The sequence below is a fragment of the Arachis hypogaea genome, chromosome 11 (genome assembly GCF_003086295.3).
Source record: "Arachis hypogaea cultivar Tifrunner chromosome 11, arahy.Tifrunner.gnm2.J5K5, whole genome shotgun sequence".
NCBI lineage: Eukaryota > Viridiplantae > Streptophyta > Magnoliopsida > Fabales > Fabaceae > Arachis > Arachis hypogaea.
This window is the reverse complement of record NC_092046.1, coordinates 136,815,221-136,839,652: the sequence shown is the minus strand read 5'-3', so window position 1 is coordinate 136,839,652 and position 24,432 is coordinate 136,815,221. Positions and strand designations below refer to the sequence as shown.

The 24,432-nt window shown below is 36.1% G+C and overlaps 1 protein-coding gene across 1 annotated transcript; it reads left to right on the top strand.

The window, feature by feature from the left end:
* Positions 1-2,426: 2,426 nt before the first annotated feature.
* Positions 2,427-2,969, top strand: LOC140176228 (uncharacterized). The gene has a single exon (XM_072206154.1). It carries the CDS (start codon positions 2,427-2,429, stop codon positions 2,967-2,969), a length of 543 nt encoding a protein of 180 aa, XP_072062255.1.
* The last annotated feature ends 21,463 nt before the right edge of the window (positions 2,970-24,432 follow it).

The window sequence follows — 24,432 nt, the reverse complement described above, 5'->3', positions numbered from 1 at the left end:
AATTGTAAGAAGGAATTGATCAAATGGAGTAAATTAACTTTAAGAGGACAGATGTTGAAATACAAAAACAAAAGAATAACCTTAAACAAGCACAGAAAGGAAAGTACTCGGATAGACAGCAAGAGGAGAACAACAGACTGAAAATGGAGATTACTAGACTATGGAGACAAGAAAAAGTATTGGGGTCAAAGGTCAAGAGTAAAATAGTTAAAATTTGGGGATAAAAATACTCCATTCTTTCATGCTTCTACCATTCAAAGAAGGGACATGAATAGGATAAAGAGATTGAAGGATTCTAGTGGAGAATGGGTGTGTAAGGAGAATGATATTCTTAAGTTGGCAGTAGATCATTTTCAGAATCTTTTTAAGACTTTAGAGAACTTAGATATGACTAAATGCATAAGTAAAATTCCTATTAAAGTGACTGAAGATATGAATGGAGAGCTCATAAAGGAGGTTACTGATCCAAAAATAAAAAAAAAGCTACTTTCAACCTTGGAGGTCTCAAAGCACTAGGTCCAAATGGATTAAATGGTCTCTTTTTTCAAAAACATTAGGCAGTTGTTGGAAAAGAGGTTTGTGAAATTGTTAAGAGTTTCTTTCATGACGAGAACATGCCAAGCAGCATAGGAAAAACCATTATAATTTTGGTTCCTAAGACCAATTACCCAGAAACTCTTAATCAGCTTAGACCGATTAAGATGATCATGAAGTGTGTGACACAAGTCACTTATAAGATTGAGATCAATGGAATTTTATCAAGGAGTTTTGTGCCGCAGAGGGGACTAAGGTAGGGAGATCTTCTATCGTCGTACCTATTTATCACAGCGGCATATGTTTTTACCATCCTTATGAATAAGGCTAGAGAAGAGGGTAGAATTTTTGGAGTCAAAATTGCTCCTTCTGCACCAGCCATCTCACATCTCCTATTTGCGAACAATTGCATTATATTCTCAAAAGACAGTGAGGAGAAAATTTATTAGCTCATAACTATTTTAAATATGTATATGAAAGCCTCGGGGTAGAGAATAAATGTGGACAAATTTGGGATCACATTTAGCAACCATATTCCGATCAGGAATAGAGTAGAAATAAAAGAGATTTTAGGATTGTCAGCTTGGGATTAACCAGGTAAGTATCTTGGACTTCTGACTCAATGGGAAAGATCAAAGAATAGAGCTCTGAGGTGGATTGAGGAGAGAGTGTCAAATAAGCTAGGAGATTAGAAAGAAAAACTCCTTAATCAATTTGGGAAAGAGGTTCTCATCAAATAGATAATTCAAGCGATACCTGCTTATACCATGAATGTCATCCTCTTTTCTAAAGGCTTTTGTCAACATCTTAGTAAGAGAGTGGCTAAATTTTGGTGGGCATCTACAGGTAAGGATAGGGAGTATCCATTGGAGGAGTTGAAAAAAAATATGTACTAGCAAAAGGATGGAGAAATTGGTTTTAAGGATTTTTATAGTCAAAATATAGCATACTTGACAAAACAAACCTGGAGAATTTTTGAATGTCCTAATGCGGTATGGGTTCAGGTGCTAAAGGCTGTGTATTTTTCAAATGAAGACTTTAAAGAAATTAAGGTAGAAAGGGCAGCATCATGGATTTGAAAAAGTATTGTGCATGGTAAAGATTTTCTTTTGAGGAATGGAAGATGGTTGATTGGAAATGGAGAGAAAGTGAGAATCTTAGAAGATAACTGGATATTAAACATGGATAAGAGTCCTGAAATTAGGAATAATGATGTCACTTTTGTAAAGGAGCTTATCAGTGAAGAACATGGGTGGAATATGAATGAGCTAAAGAAATATTTTGATGGAGATACTATAGAAAAAATCATTAGAACCCCAGTGAGTATTATTGAAAGAAAAGATAAATTCAGCTGGCCTCTTAAAACAGATAGCAAGTACACTATCAAGACAGAATATCATATTACTAGAAAGGAACGGAGCATCGATAATAAAAATAACCCATCAACTAGTGATGATTTAAAGGACTTATGGGGGGAGATTTGGAAATTAAAAGTACCTCAAAAAATCAAAACCTTTTTATGGCGAGCTTCACATAACATGATACTGGTTTTTTAAAATCTTTATAATAAAAAAATAACTAACACCCCTATATGTGCAATTTGTTTGCAAGAACTAGAGACCACTGAGCATGCACTGCTGCTCTGCCCCTGGACAAGGGTAGTGTGGTTTGGAGTTCAAGTTCAATGCTGCCTTACAGCCCATACAGTAACATCTTTTGGAAAATTGATGAGGGATATTTTGAAAAATATGAAGTTGAATACAGGAGTTAGTTATGAACAGTGTGGCAGTAAGGTTGGATTTTTAGTATGGGAGGTGTGAAAAGCAAAAAATCAAGTAGTACATCAGAGGTTCAAACCTTATCCATTAACAAGGATTTACAAGGCTAAACAAATGAAAATAGAGTTTGCAGAAATTGTAGAAGAACCGGCAAAGACTTCTATTAATGAAAGAAGGCCAGTTAGAAGGGTTACCTGGAGACCACCACTGGCAGGATGGGTTAAGGGCAATGTTGATGTAACATTTGTTGAAGTGCATTCTGGAGGGGCTACAGCAGCAGTAATTAGAGACCACACTAGAAACCTTCTCACAGACTCAAACTCCAAAATAATGGCCACCTCGCCTTTAGCTGCGGAAGCGTTAGCAGTTAGGGAAGCATTAATAATGGCAAACAACTTTCAACTGGAAAGAATTATCATAGAATCTGATAGTTTGATTCTCATCCAAGCACTAAAATCACAAGCATCAATTGCGGAAATTCAAGTTATTTTAGATGACATTTTGGATTTAGCAAGAAGTATCTCAAATTGTGGGTTCATTTGGGTGCCTAGAGAAGGGAATGCCTTAGCGCATGAAGTGGCCAAGCTTACAGTTGATGATATACCTTTCAACAAAATTGGCTCATGTGCAAGCCACAAACCATCACAAACATTCTAAAGAGAATTACATGTCACTACAAACGACAAACAGATCATGACTAAGGGAATCTAAATTTGACTGGCTGCAAATCGATTTAAATCAGAAGGAAATTAGCATCATTATGCCTTCACTGTCCCAGCCGAGGAGGAATTCCAACACCATCAACACAGTGGCATCATTGGCGAAAGTAGCATCAATCAAGAACGGGGTTGATAGAAGGAGAGATAGGAGTTGTTGCCAGAGAGATCGAGGTTGATATAGCTTCGGGTATCTTCATTCTTCACACTGGATGGAGGTAGCAGCACGGCAACAACAACAAACCACCGGCATCAGCGACGAAAGGGGCGCAATGATGGGCGGCACTACAGAAGTCGTTAAAGGGGCCAACAAGTTGAAACTATCACAAAGAAGATGAAGATTGCGGAAGGTTGTGCTGCCCAGCTTGGACATTGTTCCAAAAAAAATATCAATTAAAGAAAGTCATAAAGAAGATATCGAAATATTATAAGAGGGTCCATAGACTAATTTGATTTTGGATTAAAATACAATACATTCCTGTATATGTGAAAAATTAAAAGAGAAAATGACAAATAGGTCTCTGACCTTTTATCCTGCGGACATTTTTCGTCATTGACTATTTGAAAATACTTTTAAGTCTCTCACCTCCTTAAAAGTTAGACGGATTAGTTCTCCGTGCAAATGCCTTCGTCAAACCCAACAAAAAAGTCTGACGTGGCTTTCGTTTTGATGACGTGGCATATGAGTGCAATGGTAGTTTTGAAAACTAGACAAAAAAAAGTCATTATCTCTCAAAACTACGTCGTTTTGTGTGGCAACCAGTTCTCCGGTCCCATTCCCTCACTCCCCACCGGTTTGCTCTAGTTCCTTTACCTCTCTGACAACCACTTCACTGGCCAGATTCTGGTCGCCATGGCGGACAGTCTCTATTCTATACTTGTCAAACTCGATGTCTCGTCCAACAACCTCACGGACGGGTCCAGTTCCTGACGAGTTCACGTCATGCTCGTCTCTCATCTCGTTCGATACATCGTCTCACGGGGAGATTTCCTGGACTGGAAAGCTTTTGAATTTGGCGATCTTGAAGCTTAGTAATAACTCATTCTTTGGCATTCCGCCGGAGCTGGGTGACTGCCACACAGCTTGATTTGGTTGGATCTCAACTCCAATGAGCTGACCGGAGCAATCCTGCCCGAGCTTTTCAAGCAGTTGAGGAAGATTGTGGTGAATTTCATCTTAGGTGAATTTCAGCTTGAGTGGAATGATAGTTTTGAAAATTGGACCAAAAAAAATTCCTTCTCCCTCATATGCCACATGTGCACCCGTAATGCCAGGTCATTAGAACGGGAATCACGTTAGATTTTCTGTTTGTTTGACGGAAGCATTTGCACGAAAGGATTAATCCGTTCAACTTTTAAAAAGGTGAGAGATATAAAAATATTTTCAAATAGTTAAAAACGAAGGTCAAGAATCTATTTCTCCTTTTTTTAAATTAAAATATCTCAAAATTTTACGAAAGAAGTAAATCTGATAAATATTTATTTACCTAATTGGCATTCAGTTCTTGATATTATTTCAGATATGATATTAAATAAATGACTAAATTAAATAATATAAATTATGTTATAAATTATTATATTAATATCAAATGAATTTAATTTAAGTAGTTTGATATTTACCCTAATTAAATCAAATGATTGATATAATAAACAAATTATAATTAATTTAATTTATAAAATCATGTGTATGTGTTGCATACTTTTAAAAGTTAAGATATTTTTCTAAAATTAACGTGTGCTAATTATTAAAATAAAAATCTTAACCTCACATATTAATAAATATTTAATTTACTTTATAGTTATAATTTACTTTATAGTTATGCCTATTATGATCTTTATGAATTTTAAAATTTGTTTTACCAAACAAAATTATTATTTCTTAGTTTGTCCTCATTGAAAATTATTTATGGTTTAATTTACCAAATATAAATATTATAATTTTTATTTAAGTGCAAAACGATCATTAGCATAATAAAATATTATGTAATTAAAATATCATATAACACATTTCACTATCCTCTTCAAATAAATAATTAAAATAAGACAGTCTCAATCTTTTGTGCAAAGTATAATGAATAAAATATATGAGTCAAATAGGTATAAATATAGAGATTATAAAACTTTAATAACAATCTCCTTATACAAAGTTATCATTTATAAGACTATATATATTAACAATACAAATAAATTAGTATCATAAAACTTAATTCATTGTTTATTTTAAAATTTTACTGACTTTTATTGTTATAATTCTTAACAATCCAAATAAAACAATACCTTAGAGCTTACTTCATTATTTATTTTTAAATAATTACTAACATTTTATTTTTTTAATTAATTTTTTATTTATTGTTATTTTTAATCAATTATATTAATATACAAATAAATTAAATTAAATACAGTATATTACTTAGACTCATTAACATTTTGGAATTAACTTATGTTTAGTCTAGTATTATTTTCTGTAAAAAAAAAAGACAATATTGTTTTACTCTATTTTAAATTATACTTTATGTTTCAAAACTCTTTTGATAGAATCTTTTCTATTTTATTTTTGATCATTTTAATTTTTCATTAAAAAAATGATAATTTACATTACTATGCATAGTTGATATATATTTTATAATTGCAAACAGTTAGTGAAGTTGAGAATATATGCCTAGAAAAATAAATTAAAAATAGAACATAGTATAATATTTATGATGACTTTGTGATTATCATAAAACTGAAATAAAATGCAAAAGAAGATATCCTTTTAATTTACTTAACTATTGCAAGAGCCAAAAAAAAAAAAAAAAGGAAACAATAACAATAAGTAAACACATGCAGAGAAGAAAAAATAAATAGGAAATAATATGAAAGAAAGGTTACCTGTAAATGACAATAATAATATGTTTAGGATGGAATTAAATCTCAATTTGGCCCCTAAAATTTAATCCGATACTCAGAATGGTTCCCACAATTTTGTTGGCTCAATTAGAACCCCAAATTTATAATTGTGGCTCCAATTTGTCCCTGCGATCATCTCCGTCACCAGAATACTGATTTGATGCAATTGCATGACACGGTGGACACTACTTAAACGACGGTGCATTGGTTTCGCGCCCAAACCCTTTGGAAACCACGTCGTTTCAGTCTTTTGTGGGTTAAAATTCTCTTTCTTTTCAGTACGACGATTATAAGTTGCCAAACATCAAGAAAAACCCTTACACTACGTGGTTTTCAAAGGGTTTGCGCGCGAAACCAATGCGCCGTCGTTTAAATAGTGTCCACCATGTCATGCAATTGTGCTAGATCAGCATTCCGGTGACGGAGATTATTGCAGGGGCAAGCTGGAACCATAATTGTAAATTTTGGGGTCTAATTGAGGTCAACGAAATTATGGAAATCATTCTGAGTATCAGGCCAAATTTCAGGGCCAAATTGAGATTTAACTCGTTTAGGATGATATGCGAAGAAATAGAACTAAGTTTAAAAGTCAAAATAACAAAAAATTTAATCAAACAATATAAAGGATTAAAAATAATGATAATAAAACAAAAAAATAATTAAAAAAATAAAATATTAGTAATTACTTTAAAATAAATCATGAAGTAAGTTCTAAGGTATTGTTTTATTTGGATTGTTAAGAATTATAACAATAAAAGGTGAGTAATTATTTTAAAATAGACAATGAATTAAGTTTTATGATATTAATTTATTTGAATTGTTAATACATATAGTCTTATAAATGATAATTTTGTATAAGGAGATTATTAATAAAGGTTTATAATTTTCATATTTATACTTATTTGATTCATATATTTTATTTTATTATACTTTGTACAAAAAATTAAGACTATTTTATTTTAATTATTTATTTGAAGAGGACAGTGAAATGTGTGGTATTTTAATTACATAATATTTTATTATGCTAAAACATCATTGTTGTTGCACTCAAATAAAAGTTGTAGCATCTATATTTAATAAATTAAATTAAAAATAATTTTCAATAAATACAAGCTAAAAAATAATAATTTTGTTTAGTAAAATAAATTTAAATATTTATTAATATGTGAGGTTAAGAGCATCTTAATTTTGAAAAAGCATCTAACTCTTAAAAATATGAAATACATGATCTTATTAAACCAAATTAATTATAAGGGCAAAAAACCATAATGAGCCAAAGCAAGAATCGTGTAACCAAAATGCGCCAAATCCAATTTCGTTTCAGCAATGAGCCAAAGTGTATTTTAATATAATTCGAACCAAGCTAGTTCGAATTTCTCTCCTTCATAATTCGAACCATCCTGATTCGATTTAGTGTTGTAGGTATTTGAATAATTCGAACCAATAAGGTTCGAACTCCTCCCATACATAATTCGAACCACCCTGGTTCGAACTTCTCTCATACATAATTCGAACCAGGTTGGTTCGAATTATGCTTTAAAATCGATTCCATGTAATTCGAACCGGGCCGGTTCGAATTACTCCTAATGCACTCCTTCATAATTCGAACCAGGCTGGTTCGAATTAGGTGTGATTCGAGTATATAAGGAGTTCGAATCACCCTCATTCGAACCATTATCCCTTCACCCCTACCCCACAAAATCTCAGAGAAAACGACCCAGATTCTCTCCGAGGAAGACCTGAACGGACTACTCTGCTGATGGGGGACGATCCGGCACAGTTATATCGGTTGGACGGAGTCGCTCATATAGCCGGGGTCATCAACGACGAGGTTAGTACGGAAATATTTTTGATTCAAGCGTTAGTTGTGCTTTAGTGGTTTTGTATCCTGGTTAGACGGTACTTTATGTTAGTGGTTTATGTAGGTGGTTTAGGTGAGGGGATTATATAGGTGGTTTATGATAGTGGTTTAAGCTAGTGGTATTAGTTAGTGGTTTATGTTAGTGGTTTAGGGTGGTGGTTTAGGGTAGTGGTTTTTGTTAGTGGTTTAAGTCAGTGGTTTTTGGTAGTGGTTTATGTTGGTGGTTTATGTTAGCGGTTTTTGTTAGCGGTTTTTGCAAGCGGTTTTTATATGTGGTTTAGGGTAGTTGTTTAATGCTAGGTGGTTTAAGTAAGCCGGTTTATTGAATTTCTTTCTTGTTAATGGCTCTCGTTAATTGTGGTATATGCTAGCGGTTTAGTTGTGTGGTTTAGGGTTTGTTTTCCATTTAGTTATCTTTCATGTGATGTTATGCTGTTTAATTTAGCGAAATGATTAATGTAAACCGGATTATGGAAACCGTTTTATGTAAACCCGTTTATGTAAACCAGTTTACTTTAAACCGGTTTATGTGAACCGGTTAATTGTAAACCGGTTTATGTGAACCGGTTTACTGTAAAACCTGTGTAGTTATATATCTCAGTATGCGTTTCTTTTCATGCGCAGCCCGAGCGATGCATTAGGAGCATGAGGCGGCAGCAGGGCATGCGTCTTGATGATAGATACGTTCCATACTTGCAGATGGCAGGGCTATACCATCTTGCAAGGCTGAACGACCGGTGGTTCCGGCTAGACGAGGCGCTCGTCAGTGCATTCGTGGAGAGATGGCGTCCCGAGACGCACACATTTCATATGCCGTTCGGAGAGTGTACGATCACACTCCAGGACGTGGCATACCAGCTGGGTTTGCCAGTCGATGGCCGTTACGTGAGCGGCTGCCTGTCAGAGTTTCATATATACATCGATGGCGGCCGTCCACCCTGGGTCTGGTTCCAGGAGTTGCTAGGAGTTATACCTCCTCCCAGTCAGGTTCAGAAGTATGCAGTGAACTGCACCTGGTTTCAGGAGACCTTTGGTCAGTGCCCTGAGGATGCAGATGATGAGACTGTTCGCCGATATGTCCGGGCGTACATCATGATGTTGCTGGGCACGCAGCTGTTTGCGGACAAGTCTGGCAACCGGATTCACATTAGATGGCTTCCATATGTAGCGAGGCTGGAGGAGCTGGGTACGTACAGCTGGGGTTCGGCAGCACTGGCCTGGTTGTACCGGTGCATGTGCAGGGTGGCAAACAGACATGTTGTGAAGTTAGCGGGCCCGCTCCAGCTACTGCAGTCTTGGATCTTTTGGCGGTTTCCTCAGTTTAGGCCTACAGGATATGAGGCCTTCAGCTGGCCTTTGGCGTCGAGGTACTATACTGGGCCTATTTTTTTTCAATATGACTTACAGAATTGCGTGTATGTTAATACTCTGTTGCATAATGTAAACACATATATCAGTATATGTAACTCATATGTATGGTGCAGATAGGCAGGTTACAACCCTTCCGGTAGCGAGAAGGGTCCGAGAGTGCGGGCATGGAGGGTTAGGATAGACCGGTTACAGTCCAGGGAGGTTAGTATGCTAATTAATAACTGATGCTCTTTTAGTTAAATATTTTACACTTGGCTCGTACAGTTGCCCTGATAATTGTGGGTTTGTTCTGCAGTTTATATGGATGCCGTACAGTAGCCCCGACGTACTTCAGGTGTTGCACCCGGAGGTTTTGGAGCCTCGGCACATGGCGGTGTGGCGCTCTGTGACCGCGCTGATCTACTTTGCTGTCATAGAGTGGCATCAGATAGATCGTGTTCTTCCTCAGTTTGGAGGGGTACAGGCCCCTCCGCGTCCCGCCTTGAACATCGACTTTCTGATGTCCAAGGACGGGAGAGGCGGTGATCGATGGTTCCCCTCTTCCATGCCGAAGTGGCATGCATACTGGGACGCTCGTCAGGACAGTGTATTGAGGTTCGATGTTGTTGCCGACCCTGGACCGTCTCATCAGTTCCTTCAGTGGTGGAGTCAGCATGGGAAGAGGTTCCTGGCACCGGACACTCAGCTGGGGGATCCGAGATCAGTTCCTATACCAGTTGAGGCCTCACAGCGGGGTCCGGGGCGTGTGCCTGACATGGATCGGCCGGATGACGTGCCTGACAGGCGCAGGGTTGAGAGGAGGATGGGTGTAGGGACACGGAGGAGCCAGCGTCAGTGGAGGTGGCCGGATCAGACGGCGAGGAGTGGTTCTGACCATGGGGACGACGATGACGACCAGCCTGGCCACGTTGGAGGATGCACACACGATGGAGGTACTAGTACACACGATGGCGGTCATGGAGGTGAGTGGTATGGCACAGGGCTCGGTGACGGGGCTGACACTGGTGACGCTGGACCTGGACCTGGAGCGGGCCCGCTTGGAGATTACTTCGTTGGTGTGCCAGCGGATGATCAGGCTGAGCAGGGTGGTACACCTTGGCGCATATCAGGATCACAGTGGGCAGACTTTGTTGGGTCAGACTCGTTTGTTGGAGACTTCGGGAGTCCACGCTTCCTAGATGAGATCACCGCCATCATGCAGGGTGAGGTGACCCCCCGCAGAGCTGGCCAGACCTCAGGGATCCAGGCCCCCTTAGATGTTGATCTGAACGAGCCTCCATCCTCATCCGCTGGTCAGCAGTTTCGTCTTGGAGGTACCCCTACATCAGCCTTCACCGCTGCATCCGCCTTCACCGCTGCATCAGCCTGTCCGGTGCCCATCTGGGCCTCAGCCTCTCGCCCCTTGCGAACAAAGAGTTCGGCCAGCCTGCCATATGTTGCCTTCACCAGGGATGCTACAGGAAGATTTCTTACACCCTTGAGGATTGAGTTCACACACTCGGAGATATTCGTCGTCATGTGACCGAATCTCCTCCCTTCATCGCGATGCTGCGTCCACAAGGAGTAATCAATACGGTTCGCCCAATCACACATCGCCGGGTCTTCAGACCGCAGTATATCAAACCAGTAATCAAACTCAACCTCAGTCTTCGCGTACGCTGCATTCACGAGAAGCCTCCTAGCGTCTTTGCCCTTGAAGGTAAGGGCGAAATTAGCAGCTACGTGTCGTATGCAGAATGCACGGTACGCAGATGGTGGTAACCAACCTCCGTCCGGGGCCTCAAGCGCAGATTTGATGCCGTTGTGCCTATCCGATATAACCAGCAGACCGGGCTGCGGGGTCACGTGCTGCCGAAGGTGCGAGAGAAAGAAGGTCCACGACTCCGCATTCTCACCCTCTACTAGTGCGAATGCGACAGGTAGAATGTTGGAGTTCCCGTCCTGTGCAATCGCAATGAGCAACGTTCCCCCATACTTACCATATAGATGTGTCCCGTCAATGCTGACTAGCGGCTTGCAATGCCGGAATGCCTCGATGCACGGAGGGAAAGTCCAGAAAAGTCTGTGGAAATAAGCTTGAGAGTCGTCCACCTGTCCTCCAACTATAACCGGGCTCGTCCTGAGGACCGCAACAGTACCAGGCATCGTCAGCTGGACACCCAACACCCACCTAGGTATCTAGCTGTATGACTCATCCCAGTCACCGTAGATGAGGCCAACGGCCTTCTGCTTCGCCATCCAAACCCTCCTATAAGTCGGCCTAAAACCAAAATGCGCTGCCGTGGCGTTCAGGAGCACCTTGATGCTAACCGATGCGTCAGCCCTAACCATTGGCATAATGAACGCCGAAATCACAGAATGATCCAAACTTCTGTGATCACTTGATATGGATGTGGCTAGGCAAGTGTGAGGGCCATTGTACCGTTTGACCTCCCAAAGGCCCTTGCGCTTCCGGAGACTTTGCCGAATCAACCATGTGCAACCATTCCCGAACTCGGAACACTTACCCACATACCGGCGGTGATCGGACTCCACCACCTTGTACTGTACCCCTCGCCGGATGCTGTAAGTCTTCACACTTAACAGGGCCTCATCTTTATCCTGGAATTGCTGACCAACTTGGAACTCTGTGAGACCAGCATTCCCTTCCGCATCTCTAGCTCCGAATCCAACAGGGTGCCCTAGCGCACCCTCATGCGTCATGGCGTCCAGGTCCAGCGAAGAAAAATATGGTGGATACTGCTGTGTGCCAGAGCTAGAACCACCACCAGCCAATGCAGGCCCAGCCGCTACAAGCTCGTCCCCGCTATCTTCCTCAATCGTTTCGGGCTCAACGTCGTCCTCATCAGGATCACCCAATTCTCCGTCTCCGACGCCAACCGGTGGAACGCCGTGTAAAGCGTTTGGCAGAACATCAAAGGATCCTACCTCGTCGCGGACGCCGTCATTCAAATCAACAGCAAATGACGGAGAGGCGACAAGTTGGGCCGCTGGCTCGTAAACTGGGACGGAGGAAGAAGCCACAGCAGCCATCGAACTGGAGCCAGCTGCATTGGCTACATTGGCGGTATTCCGGTTCGAACCGCCTGAGCTGGATACCACATCAACCAGCTTTGCCAGCAACTCTGGTGTGCGGACCTCCGGAAACTGCCTCCGACAAAGAAACATGACTTGGAGGTCCTCATCACTACCAATCGTGAGACAATCATACTTCACCGTATCGTGCAGGATCGTGACTGGAATGCGATAGAAAAACTTCTTAATCCGCTTCGCACCTTCCAGGCCAAGTTTCATCAGCACAGCTCTAACCAGGTCATCATAGCTTGTCGTTCGATTCACCACAATATAGAGAGGATTCTTATCTGTGAACTTCACTCCGGACCGAGTTTTCCTCTTGATGGACCCTCTGTGGTGTACCAAAACAGCAAAACTCTCCTCTTCACTAGCCATCTTAAGTCCTCTAATGAGAGCAAATCACGTTTACAGCGTTTATATAGAGCTCTGACTCCTACTAATTCGAACTAACCTGGTTCGAACCATGATACATGTAATTCGAACCAGGCTGGTTCGAATTATAACAATCAGCCACTCTTTGGTTCGAACCAGGTACATGTAATTCGAACCAGCCTGGTTCGAATTACTTCAGTCGACCTCTCTTCCCATAATTCGAACCAGCCTGGTTCGATTTATTACACTTGACTAATCTCCACATAATTCGAACTCAATCGGTTCGAATTACATGCTCTCCTGGTTCGAACCTGACCGGTTCGAATTATTCACATTTTTTTAGTGGTAGTTCGAACCAATGTGGTTCGAATTACTTGCTAATAGAGTTCGAACCTTGTTGGTTCGATTTATATAAAAATGCCTCTTGGCTTATTGCTGAAACAAATTTCTGTTTGGCGTATTTTGGTTAAACTTTTCTGCATGTGGCTTAATATGGTTTTTTGCCCTAATTATAATTTGTTTATTATATCGATTATTTTATTTAATTAGGAAAAATATCAAACTACTTAAGTTAAATTCATTTGATATTAATATAATAATTTATAACATAATTTATATTATTCAATTTAGTCATTTATTTATTATCATATCTGAAATAATATTGAAAATTGAATGCTAATTAGCTAAATAAATAGTTATCAGATTTTTTTTTCATAAAATCTTGAGATATTTTAATTTTTCATCTATATAAGAATGTGTTTTATTTTACCCCAAAATCAAATTAGTGTATGAACCCTCTTATAACATTTTGATATTTTCTTTATGGCTCTCTTTAATTAATAATGGTTTAGCTTTGACTCTCTTGATCTCCTTTTTTTTTAGAAATATTTAGTAACTAAAAAATATTAGTAAAAAATAGTAAGAACTTGCCTTATTTAATATTTATTAATTATTACAACAATTAATGAATACTAAATAAAATAAGTTTTGACTGTTTTTTTTTTGTCTCCTTAATATTAGCGTTTTTTTTTTTATTTTAATGTTCCTCAACAACCATTGACATCAATGATCTGTCCATGTCACATAAGAGAACATCTAATAATGCATAATTAAAAAGTATTACAAGAAATTTGTCAGATATTGTTAGATTTATCGACGAATTTACTAAAAAAAATCGTCGGGTGGGACACTTGTAATATCCACCTCTTTTATCGTTTCTGGTTTTAAATTAGCACAACACATACACTGAACACTCATATGAAAGCACTGATTGTTTTCCAGAGTGAGAGTGGTGGAAGTTATAACAGTCCCTGAAGTAGGTACCGGATTTCTGGTACAACAGCAGTTAGACAGCTTACTTACCATCTTTTTGAAGAACGAACAACAAGTATTCATCATTGACTTCACTTTTCGGCGGCCTCCTCTTCCTGTTCTATTGATCAAAGGCATGCGGCAGCGCCGACATGGGAAAGCCATCAGAAAGATTTCGATGGTAAGGGTGGCATGATCTCAATCGAGAGTCATTTCTCTTAGTGACTGACGAATGAAATCAACCAGACCCTCACTTACGTCAATTGTTTTTTTTTTTCCTGTGCTTTCCCTCTTCTTTCTTCTCTATTGACATAAGCTAGGTTCGCACTGTTGGTGCTTTCTGCCAGATTTAGTGTCGGAATAAATTTGACAATTGGCAGATTTTTTTTCATCCGATACTAATTACTATAAAAAAAAAATTTTGCCAGTAATTTTTACCGTCAGATTTTTTTTCAGCAAACTTAAATTTTAAAGATTTTAAAAAATGTGTTTAAAAATTAAATATATAATTTTAAATATTTAAATTCAATAATTTCTAAACTAATAAGTGAAAAAATACAACACTAATTAATTCAGATAATAATAAACTTAAAAACTTAACAAAGATAAGTCAATAATTAACTCAAAAAATAAACAAGTTAATATTAACTTAGAAAATTAACAATAATTAACTAATTAACTCAGAAAATAATTAACTCAAACAACACTAAAATAGAAATCGGAACAATGTAATTAGGGATCTTATACTTGTAGATTCATTCCGAAGAGCAACACCAAGTCCTATTGCTCTTTCTATGACACCAATGTTCTTACTTGAACTGATATCAAACTACATAATTATCACAGGATTTAAAAATAGAATCATAAAAACAGAATTAAAAATCAGAATAATAAATACAAAACTTAAAACACAAAATCATCAAAACAGAATTAAAAATCAGATTTATAAACAAAATTTTAAATACAAAATCATCAAAACATAATTAAAAAAATTTAAACCATCACTAACAATTTCAAAAAAATAGCTGAAGCCATCAGTAAGGAAATAGAAGAACATTAATCAACAAAATAATCAGGAACTAACCCGACACAGAGGCCCCATTCTTGAGGACGACAGCGTGGAGGAAAGTCTTGCTGTGTGTGGAGGACGACGATGTCCGGTGTGTGTTGCTGCTGTGCGTGGAGGATAGTCAACGACGGCTACTATTGATGCGTGAAAGACGATGACAGTTGCTGCTGGTGCGTGGCGCCGTGGAGGAGGACGGAGAGAGAAGCGCTTCAAGGATAAGGGAAGGAAAGGAAAGGGTTGCTTCACCGTAGAACACGGGTCAGGGTGCTGTGGGGCAACATCGCCGACGGAGAAGAGGGAGGAATTTCGTCGCTGTGAGAGGTTGAGAGAGGGAGAGAAAATTCGGCGCTCGGGGAATGGGGGTGTTTTGACGCTCTGAAAAATGAGACCGAAGAGAGAGGAGAGGTTTAAAGAGAGAGTCTGTCTTTCAAAATGCGGAGAGATGGTGTGTTATTTCAATTTAAAATAATTTTATTGACGGATAAATCTGACAGTAATATATTGCCTGTAACCAAAACGCAATGTTCCATTAATTGAGCTTTACCGACGGATTTATCAAATAATTATTCCAACGATAACGATCGTGCTAATTTTTTTTTCTCTAAATATTATCGGTGAATTTACCGTCGAAAAATTGAATTCGACAATAATTTTTTTATCCGAAAAATTGATTGTCAAATCTGCCTATTAATCCACTGCTAATGTTCAATGGTCAATTCAATGATATTTTACGGTTTTCTTGTAGCGAAGATATTAAGAAATTTAAATTAAAGCAAATAATAAAAAAGTATAAATGTAGCACATAATTAAAATCATAGATAGTATATAACATTTGTATAGCATATGAATCTTATTTTATTATTAAAGTAATAACGTATCAAATCAACACACTCACACATGCACACAAATTCTAAAAATAAACGTAATTTAAAATAATTAATTAAGTTAACGTAAAATAAGAAAGATTATTAGCCATAATTCTAATTGATTATACTTAATAAATTAGGCTAAATAAATCAAGAAGCACTATCAAACTCAAAAGAATGTCATGTTAGTAATTATAAAATATTAATTAATTTAAGAATTCAACTATCTTATACTTTAAGAATACATATTAAAATTACTAATCGAAAAAGTTTTTATTAAAAATACAAAATATTTAATTTTTCAATACATTTATTTTATATTTATTTAAAAAATTTAAATTTTTTTACTACTACTACTAATAATAATAATTTTATTATGTATCTTTAGAATATGTGTTAACTAAATTTTTAATATAAAATAAAAATAAATAATTAGACATAAGTGTAATTAATTACATTTAGTGAATTAGCTCGCTAAATAAATAAAGAAACACTACAAAAAAATTGTCACATATGCTATTAATTAATTGATGATAATCTTATATAATATTAATTGGACTAATAACATTATTTATTTACCTACTTGTTATATGCTTTGTATTTTTTTCGATAATATTAAAAAAAATAAAAAAATCAGTTTAAATTTATCCCATTTAATATTTATTTATTATAGAATATATTAAATAAAATTAAAAATAATAAATTTTGATAACTTTTAACTACTATTTTTTTATTATAAAATATTTTTGTTTTTCGTTTGCTAGCTTTGTGGATTTTTTATTTTAATAAATAAAATAAATATAATAATTACTGAATTAAATAATTTTAAAATTTGTCACCAAAAAAAAATAATTTTAAAATTTATTATCGAAATTCGTTACTCTATCTTATTTCATTTACACTATAAACGAAATAATTTTATACGTATCTCGTTTACAATATAAACGAGATAAGACACGTGGATATCTTATCTTGTTTACAGTGTAAACGAGATAAGAGAGGACGACGGCTATATATATAACTTGTTTACAGCGTTTGACCGGGTACCAGTTTGAACTTTTTAACTACTTTCTCCTCTCTTTTACCCTTTTTTGACCATATAATCGATAAATTCGACGATGGTGTACGTAGCTGGTAACAACTGAGATATCAACAGGCTGAATGAGACTTCGCATTATGCCGGGACAGCTGACTTTGCAGTTAGTTCTGTTGTGTTGAATTTTATGCAATCCCATATAGATATATGTGTGTATGTAGCCATGGTTAGGATAGTCGTCAAGAACTAGAATATAGTTTGTATAGTTAGGAATAGGTCACTGGTAGAAATTTAAAACTCTCTTTTATTTCACTTGTGTTAGGTTGTTATTACATAATTATTAGTTTGGAACTTTATTTTATTTCTTTTAGTTTCGTCAAATTTATAATTAGTTTTTTATTTTTTTTAATTTAGTTATTATACTACTTTAATTTTATAATTAGATTTTTTTATATCAAATATATTAAAACTAACAGAATAATATTTTTCTCAAAAATATGTAGCTAAATATCTAATTATGTTCTTAATTATAAATATCTATAATTTATAAAAAAAGTATTTATTTAACTTTAATTTTTTTATACTGAAAAGATCTAATTACAAAACTTAAAACATTGTAGGAATTTAATAAAAAAATATAGAAACCTATTTAAAAATTTAGTGATATTATAAGAACCGTTAAACTTAAAAGAACCAATAAAAGTTTTAAAATTACATATTGATAATTATGAACATATATTTTTTCTACAGAGGCCTCGCCTTCTACTGTCCCAGCGAGTGAGTCATACCCTTTCTCCACCCGACACCATTGTCCCGTATTCGAGGGAGGCTGGATTCGGGGACACGGTGCCTCTCAGGGATTTCACATTCGACAATGCCCTGATTAAGGCATCCGTGAAGCGATGGCACGCAGAGACCCACGCGTTTCATCTTCCGTGGGGTGAGGTGACTATCACCCTGCAGGACGTGGAGTACCACCTAAGGCTACGCGTCCACGGGACCCTGTTGGGGGTGCTTCCGTGACTTCGGTAGGTGGTATCAGACGGAGACGTGGCAGTTGGTGGAGCAGCTACTCGGTGCCAGGCCTCTGGTGGCTCCACAGCTGGCGGCGCATGAAGCTCATATGGCTGCGGGATTGTGTCTGCCAGATACCCCTACGGACGACCCAGAGACCCTCTGACAGTATGCTAGATGCTACATCATGTTAGTGATCGGAGGATATCTGATGACGGACAAGTCGAACAACTTGGTCCATCTGCGTTGACTCCCACTTCTTGAGTTTTTTGGGAGGTGCCAGGCGTTGTCTTGGGGCTCGGCTGTGTTGGCTTAGACGTACCAGTCACTGTGCTCGGCGGCACACTGAGGCATCACGGACATTGCTGGCTGTACTCCACTGTTGATGTCCTAGATATACCAGAGATTTTTTCAGTGGTGTCCACCGGAGTGAGCGTTCTACATGTATCCTATGCCTGTGAGGTAACAACTATTTATATCTTTATTTAGTTATTAATTTGTAACTTCTTACGACCTTCTTCATAATGAACTACTTTTATTCTTTTGATTGGTGTCAGGTTGGTTGCACCAGTAGAGCATATATCAGCATGAGGCCAGGGTCTTGCGATGGAGAGTATCGATCGATAGGTTACGATTCGATGAGGTTAGTACCATGTTTGACACCACCACATTTGCATAACGAACTCACACGCTGAGTGCGCAACAGAATCAGATTCTCACACTCAAATATCACTTCATTGTCGCCATTTCTCATACGACAATTGGAATAAACACAAAAAACTATGTATACGTTATTACTGGCCATTATTGCCTTCTTTTTTTGAGAAAAACAGAACAGGAGAAGATATGAAATGAATGTAGAGAATACTAAAGATTAGACATCCTTTTATAGTTACTGAAAAATTGTCTCACTAGATCTCGTTTACATTGTAAACAAAAGATGTGTAAAATTATCTCGTTCACAGTGTAAACGAGATAAGAGAGGGTGAGAGATTTCGGTAACAAATTTTAAAATTATTTAATTCAGTAATTATTATATTTATTTTATTTATTAAAATAAAAATCTGTAGCTTTGCTGGTTGTTTTTTTTTTTTCTTTGTTTTTTAATTCTATGACTATCTCATTGTCTTATTTAACGGTGAATGACAAACCATAAAATAATATTTATTTACCTACTCACTGGGAAATTTTTTAAGAAATTCACAAAACAAAGAGAATTATTTAAAAGGAAAAATTAAAAGGATCCAGAATTGTTCTCTTAGGTAGTATTTGTTTTATAAAACTAGGACTGAGACCGAAATATTATCATTTAGTATTATATTTAATGATTAGAGATTAAAACAAAAATTTTTGAAAATACATAAAATTATAATTTTTTAAGATAGAGACTAAAATTTTAATAATATTAGTCTATGTTAAAAAATTAAATAAAATATATATAGTAATTATTATTATAAATATTTTACAAAGTTATAATTAAAATCAAACTCTCAAGATTTTTAATATTAAAAATAATTAGTATTTGTCTTAATCAATTTGAGTTTGTTGAGTGATCATCTCACTCGTCCGCTTAAACAACTATTATGAGTTAGAATCTCGCCTTGTGTGTGTAGCAATCCATTGGCTAAAGTCAGGGCAGATTTTGCTTAGGACAGGCCAGGGCATGGTCGGGTTTAGGGTGTACCCGCTTCGGATATATACATATAAACACTTTTTAGGAATTAAAATTTGCCTCACATCACAGATTCATTGATTCACAGTTTCAGTCCACACTCTATAGCCATGTAAGAGAAACCCAGTCATTCTCACCCGGAGTCTTCTTCTTCTCAACTTCTTCACAAAAAATCTCATAGCTCCCGTCATCGTTGTTGTTGAGCCCATCACCGCCTACCACTTCACAGCTCCTATCTTCCTTCACAGCTCATGTCGCCATCGCTGCTTATCCTGTTACCATCGTTATTGAGCCCATCGCCACCTTTCTCCTGCCGAGTCCCCCTCTCTCTCTCTCTCTCTCTCTCTCTCTCTCTCTCTCTCTCTCTCTCTCTCTCTCTCTCTCTCTCTCTCTATGAGTCTGTTAAGTTCTTCTCTTCTTCTTCCACAAACTCGTCACTTAGTTGTCGTCGCTATAAGCCCATGCATTATCGTTGTAGTTTCATCTGAGTCTGTCACCGAATAAAATAAAATTTTTATTCAAATTGGACCAGTTGAAAATAGGCATGCATGAGATTATTTTGCATATAATTTCTGAATTTTCTCATCCAAATTTGATCTATGTGGTTGAGTATTTTAGTATAGCAATCATCGTGGTTTCGTTGCGACATTAATGTGATAAAGTTGTGATAATTTCATAACTAATATATGAGACAGACCATATTAACAAAGTAATCGAGGAAATAACATTCAGATGTGTGCATAAAATTTATAAGATGTGATTATTTCAGGAAAATATATATGTATAGTCCAAGTTGAAGATTTTTAGAAAATTATTATTTTTTAATATATTTATGAACAATACTTATATTAATTATAATTGCAAATTAAGTAATTTTACATTAAATGACTTATATAATGGTGATCTCATTTATTGTCATAAATGTTGAATTAAATAAGTCATCATTACTTTTGATTTAGATAAATGAGATTAAAACCATAGATACTATTTTATTTGAGTTTTAGAGTTTAATGAGTATCACACTCAAATATAAATAATGACTTCAGAATTTTGGTCTCCAACACATCAAACTCGTCTCCGTAGTTCTTTTCTCACAGTGGAGTTGTGATTCAGCCCTATCAGAAATAAATAAGGTTTTGGTTGACGAAGATCAAAGAACCACAAGAGTCAAGCTCTCTGATCTCAATCATGCTCTCGAATGAAGGGACACTTTCGTGTTCTCAGTTATATTTTTTAATGATTTAACATGGATGATCTTAAGGTTGAGAAATCCTAAATTTTTTAGATAATATAGAATTTTTATTCAATCAAATGATGAGAAATAATTTTATTGAATTAAATTATATTAATATGATCATTGGATGATAAAGAATACTAGAAAAATAAATAAATAATATTTTAAAAGTATAAAAATATTAAATTATTATTTCAATTTACTTTTTTAATCAACAACAATAAATATCTTGAATTAATTAAATTTTTACAAAAAATTATATACCTAAAATAATTTTATTTTTTCAAAAATATTTTGAACATACAATGGTTCAATGAGAGGTTGACTATTGAGAATTGAATATAATATTTTTAAATTCATATTTTCAATAAAAAGATGTACTTAGTTCTATCCATCCTAAATAATTCTATATTCAGTTATTCACTATTACTTATCTATCTAAATAATTCTAACATTGATAGAATATTATTTAGATGCAAAAAATTTAAAATATATTTATTCTATTTCAAAAATCAATATTCATATTTAACTTAGAATTTCAACAAATATGGCAAAAAATATTATATTTTTTAGTTAAAAAATTAAAATATCTATAAACATATTTTTGTGCTTTAGCTTTGGATTTTTTAAAAAAATTTGGCAAGTTAATGAAATCAAATCATATTTCTATAACATATATAAAAATGTATATATATTGCACATAAAGAAAAAATGTTAGATGTAATAAGAACAAATACATAAATTAAAGTAAAATTTAGAAAAAAAAGAACCAATAAAATATTATAAAAATGTATATATATTGCACATAAAGAAAAAATGTTAGATGTAATAAGAACAAATACATAAATTAAAGTAAAATTTAGAAAAAAAAGAACCAATAAAATATTGAAGGAAAAAAATATAAATAGAAGAGAAACAAAATTATTAGACAGAAAGGAAATAATTTAATAAATTTTATGTGTATATAAAAGAGGAATAAAAAGAAGATATACCGTACCTTTTTTTAATTTAGCAAGATTTATGGAAATAAACACATATATAGAATAAGAGAATAAAAATAATAATAAGAAGAAACTAAATATTTGAATTAATATCAAAATAAAAAATAATAAAATAATGATAATCTATTATAATCTTAATCTTTTAATATAATTAATTAATAACAATATAATTAGTCTACCATAGTCTTAATCTAATCTTTTAATATAATTAATTCTAATTAAGTAATTAAATAAATTAAATATAAATATGTCTAATCTAATCGTATAAAAAAATAGTAGATTTTTTACAATTAGACAAATTATATATATATTGGGAATAAAATGTCACTTTAAAAATGAGATTATTATTATTAATAACATACAAATATTAAAATTGTATTAATGCATTAATTGAAAGACATTATTAGAATAAAAAGTAGCAAGAATTAAAATAACTGAAATTTATTAACTTTAATTAGTTAAATTAGCATAAAAAAAAAGAGATGATTAATCAGATTAAATAAATTAAAAAATATTATTGAGAAAAGAAAATATTACAGTAATTATATTACTAATTTTTAAAAAAATCAATTCAATTCGTTCAAATTTTTATTTAAAATAGACCATTAAAGATCACCAATGAATAAAAATGAATGAGATATAATAAAGAATAATTTTGGTAGTATAAATAATTAAATTAAATTATTATATACAATTTTTATTTTTTATCTTATTATGATTTAAGTTAACATTAATGGTAAAAAAAACTAATTTTAAATAGCCCCAATTTTTATTTTACAACATAATTAAAGCACAATTCATACTTTTTTATTTTGTGATTAATTAATATTTTTTAAATTTTTTAGTTAAGTCTTCTATATTTTATGATTGATAAATTTTCTCTACAAAATACAAATTTGTGATGAATTATTACTGTTCGATACGTCGGGTTACCAGACGGTTTAGATGTGAAGATGGGTCCTGCCTTGGTCTGAGTCCTGGGAACAGTTCGCGCTATCTGCTAACTTTCCGAGCTCTCGATGGGTTGAGGGGGTGCCACCTGCAATGATACTCCGACGCCCAAGTCAGTGTGGAGTGCAGGTGGAAAAAGAGGGAAGTTATGATGACGTACCTTGGGGGAGGGGTAGGACCCTCCCCTTATATACCCTGTCAGTAGGGCGGGCCCCACAAGGGGAGGCCACCTTCCAGGAAGCTTCGCTTCCCCCAGTTGTCAAGCAGCTGTCAGTCAGGACGCGTATTCGGGTCCTGGGTTCGGGCGGATTGTAAGCGCCGACCCAGCCGTATAGGCCGGTTAGTTGCGGGTCGGGCGGTAACCCTGCTCAGCTGGGCTGGGCCATAACAGTGCCCCTAACGCGCCAGATGCGGATGTAAGCGCTGTGTATGGCGCGTTCCCTTTCTCCTTTTGCCCAGTCGTCGTCTTGCCAGTCCCTCGTGATGAGGACGCGCCTCCTACGCGTGCACAGACCTGTTCGTTGTGGGGGTGCGTCCTTTGTCGCCTTGTTTACCGCGCCGAGCATTTAATGCTCTTAATGGCAGTTCAAAACTCTGTGAGAAAAGACCATTATACCCCTGCCTTTCGCGCTTCTCAGGATTGGTTTTTTTACAGTTTCCATTTGGTTTTGCCTCAGTTCCACTGCATTTTCATTGCTTTCTCCTCTCTCTTGCAAAAACCTCCATCGCAGACCCCTGCTTCATCTAGATTCTTGTCAGTTCTTCGATCCCTTTCCATTATCATCCTTATCCTGGTAAGCTTCCTGTCCTTTTTCTTAGTATTGGTGTTTATTTTTCGCTTTGCATGCGAGTTTGGTATGAACTGCTTGATGCGGATCGCGTATCCTCTTGTGTTTTAGCATTAGGTAGGAACTGTAGGGGGTTACCATTTTAGGATTTTGTTTTTTCGGCCTTCTTATTTCAAGGATTATGACTGATGGATAGGCAATCTGTAGTTTTCTGGTAGTGTCGTAGCTTTCTAGTAGTACTTCCGACCTCCCGGCCTTATAGACTGATTTTGAGTGGTGCCTCACTGTAGGTATGGATCAACGTCGTGTCGTAAGGGTCGTGAGGCCGGCTCCATTCGAACGGTACGCCTGGGTAACGTCGGACGTAAAGGAGGCCCCAAACCAGATGTCCCTGGAGGAACTTGAGGAGTTCTGACAGGCCTACTACCTTTGCGGAGGAACCGACGAGGAAGCTAATTACACAGCCTTCGTTCCTGCCGATAACGAGCGTATATATGAGTTAAATCTGCACTCTCCCCAGGTTCCCGATTGGATGTGGTTGTATAAGGCCATGTTTACTCGCCTAGGAGTTCGCCTTCCCTTCTCCCCTTTTCACTTCAGATGGCGCTACTTAATTGTTGTGACGTAGCGCCATCCCAACTGCATCCGAACAGCTGGGCCTCCATCCGCTGTTTTGAGATGGTATGCGAGTACTTGGAGCTGCCGATCTCTATTGAAGTATTTCTTTTCCTTTTCAACCTGACAAACCCCTCGAAGGAGGGGAAGCTAGAAAAGGTTATATGTCCTTTCGGGCGGCCCAAGGCCGGCGAATCTTTGGTGTGTTTGAAGATTCCTTCCATGGTTTTAAGGACAAGTACTTCAAGGTCCACCCAGCCGAAGGTCGGCACCCCTTTT

Coding starts and splice junctions, on each gene's coding strand:
- LOC140176228 (XM_072206154.1), top strand. CDS start 2,427: ATGAAAATAGAGTTTGCAGAAATTGTAGAAGAACCGGCAAAGACTTCT.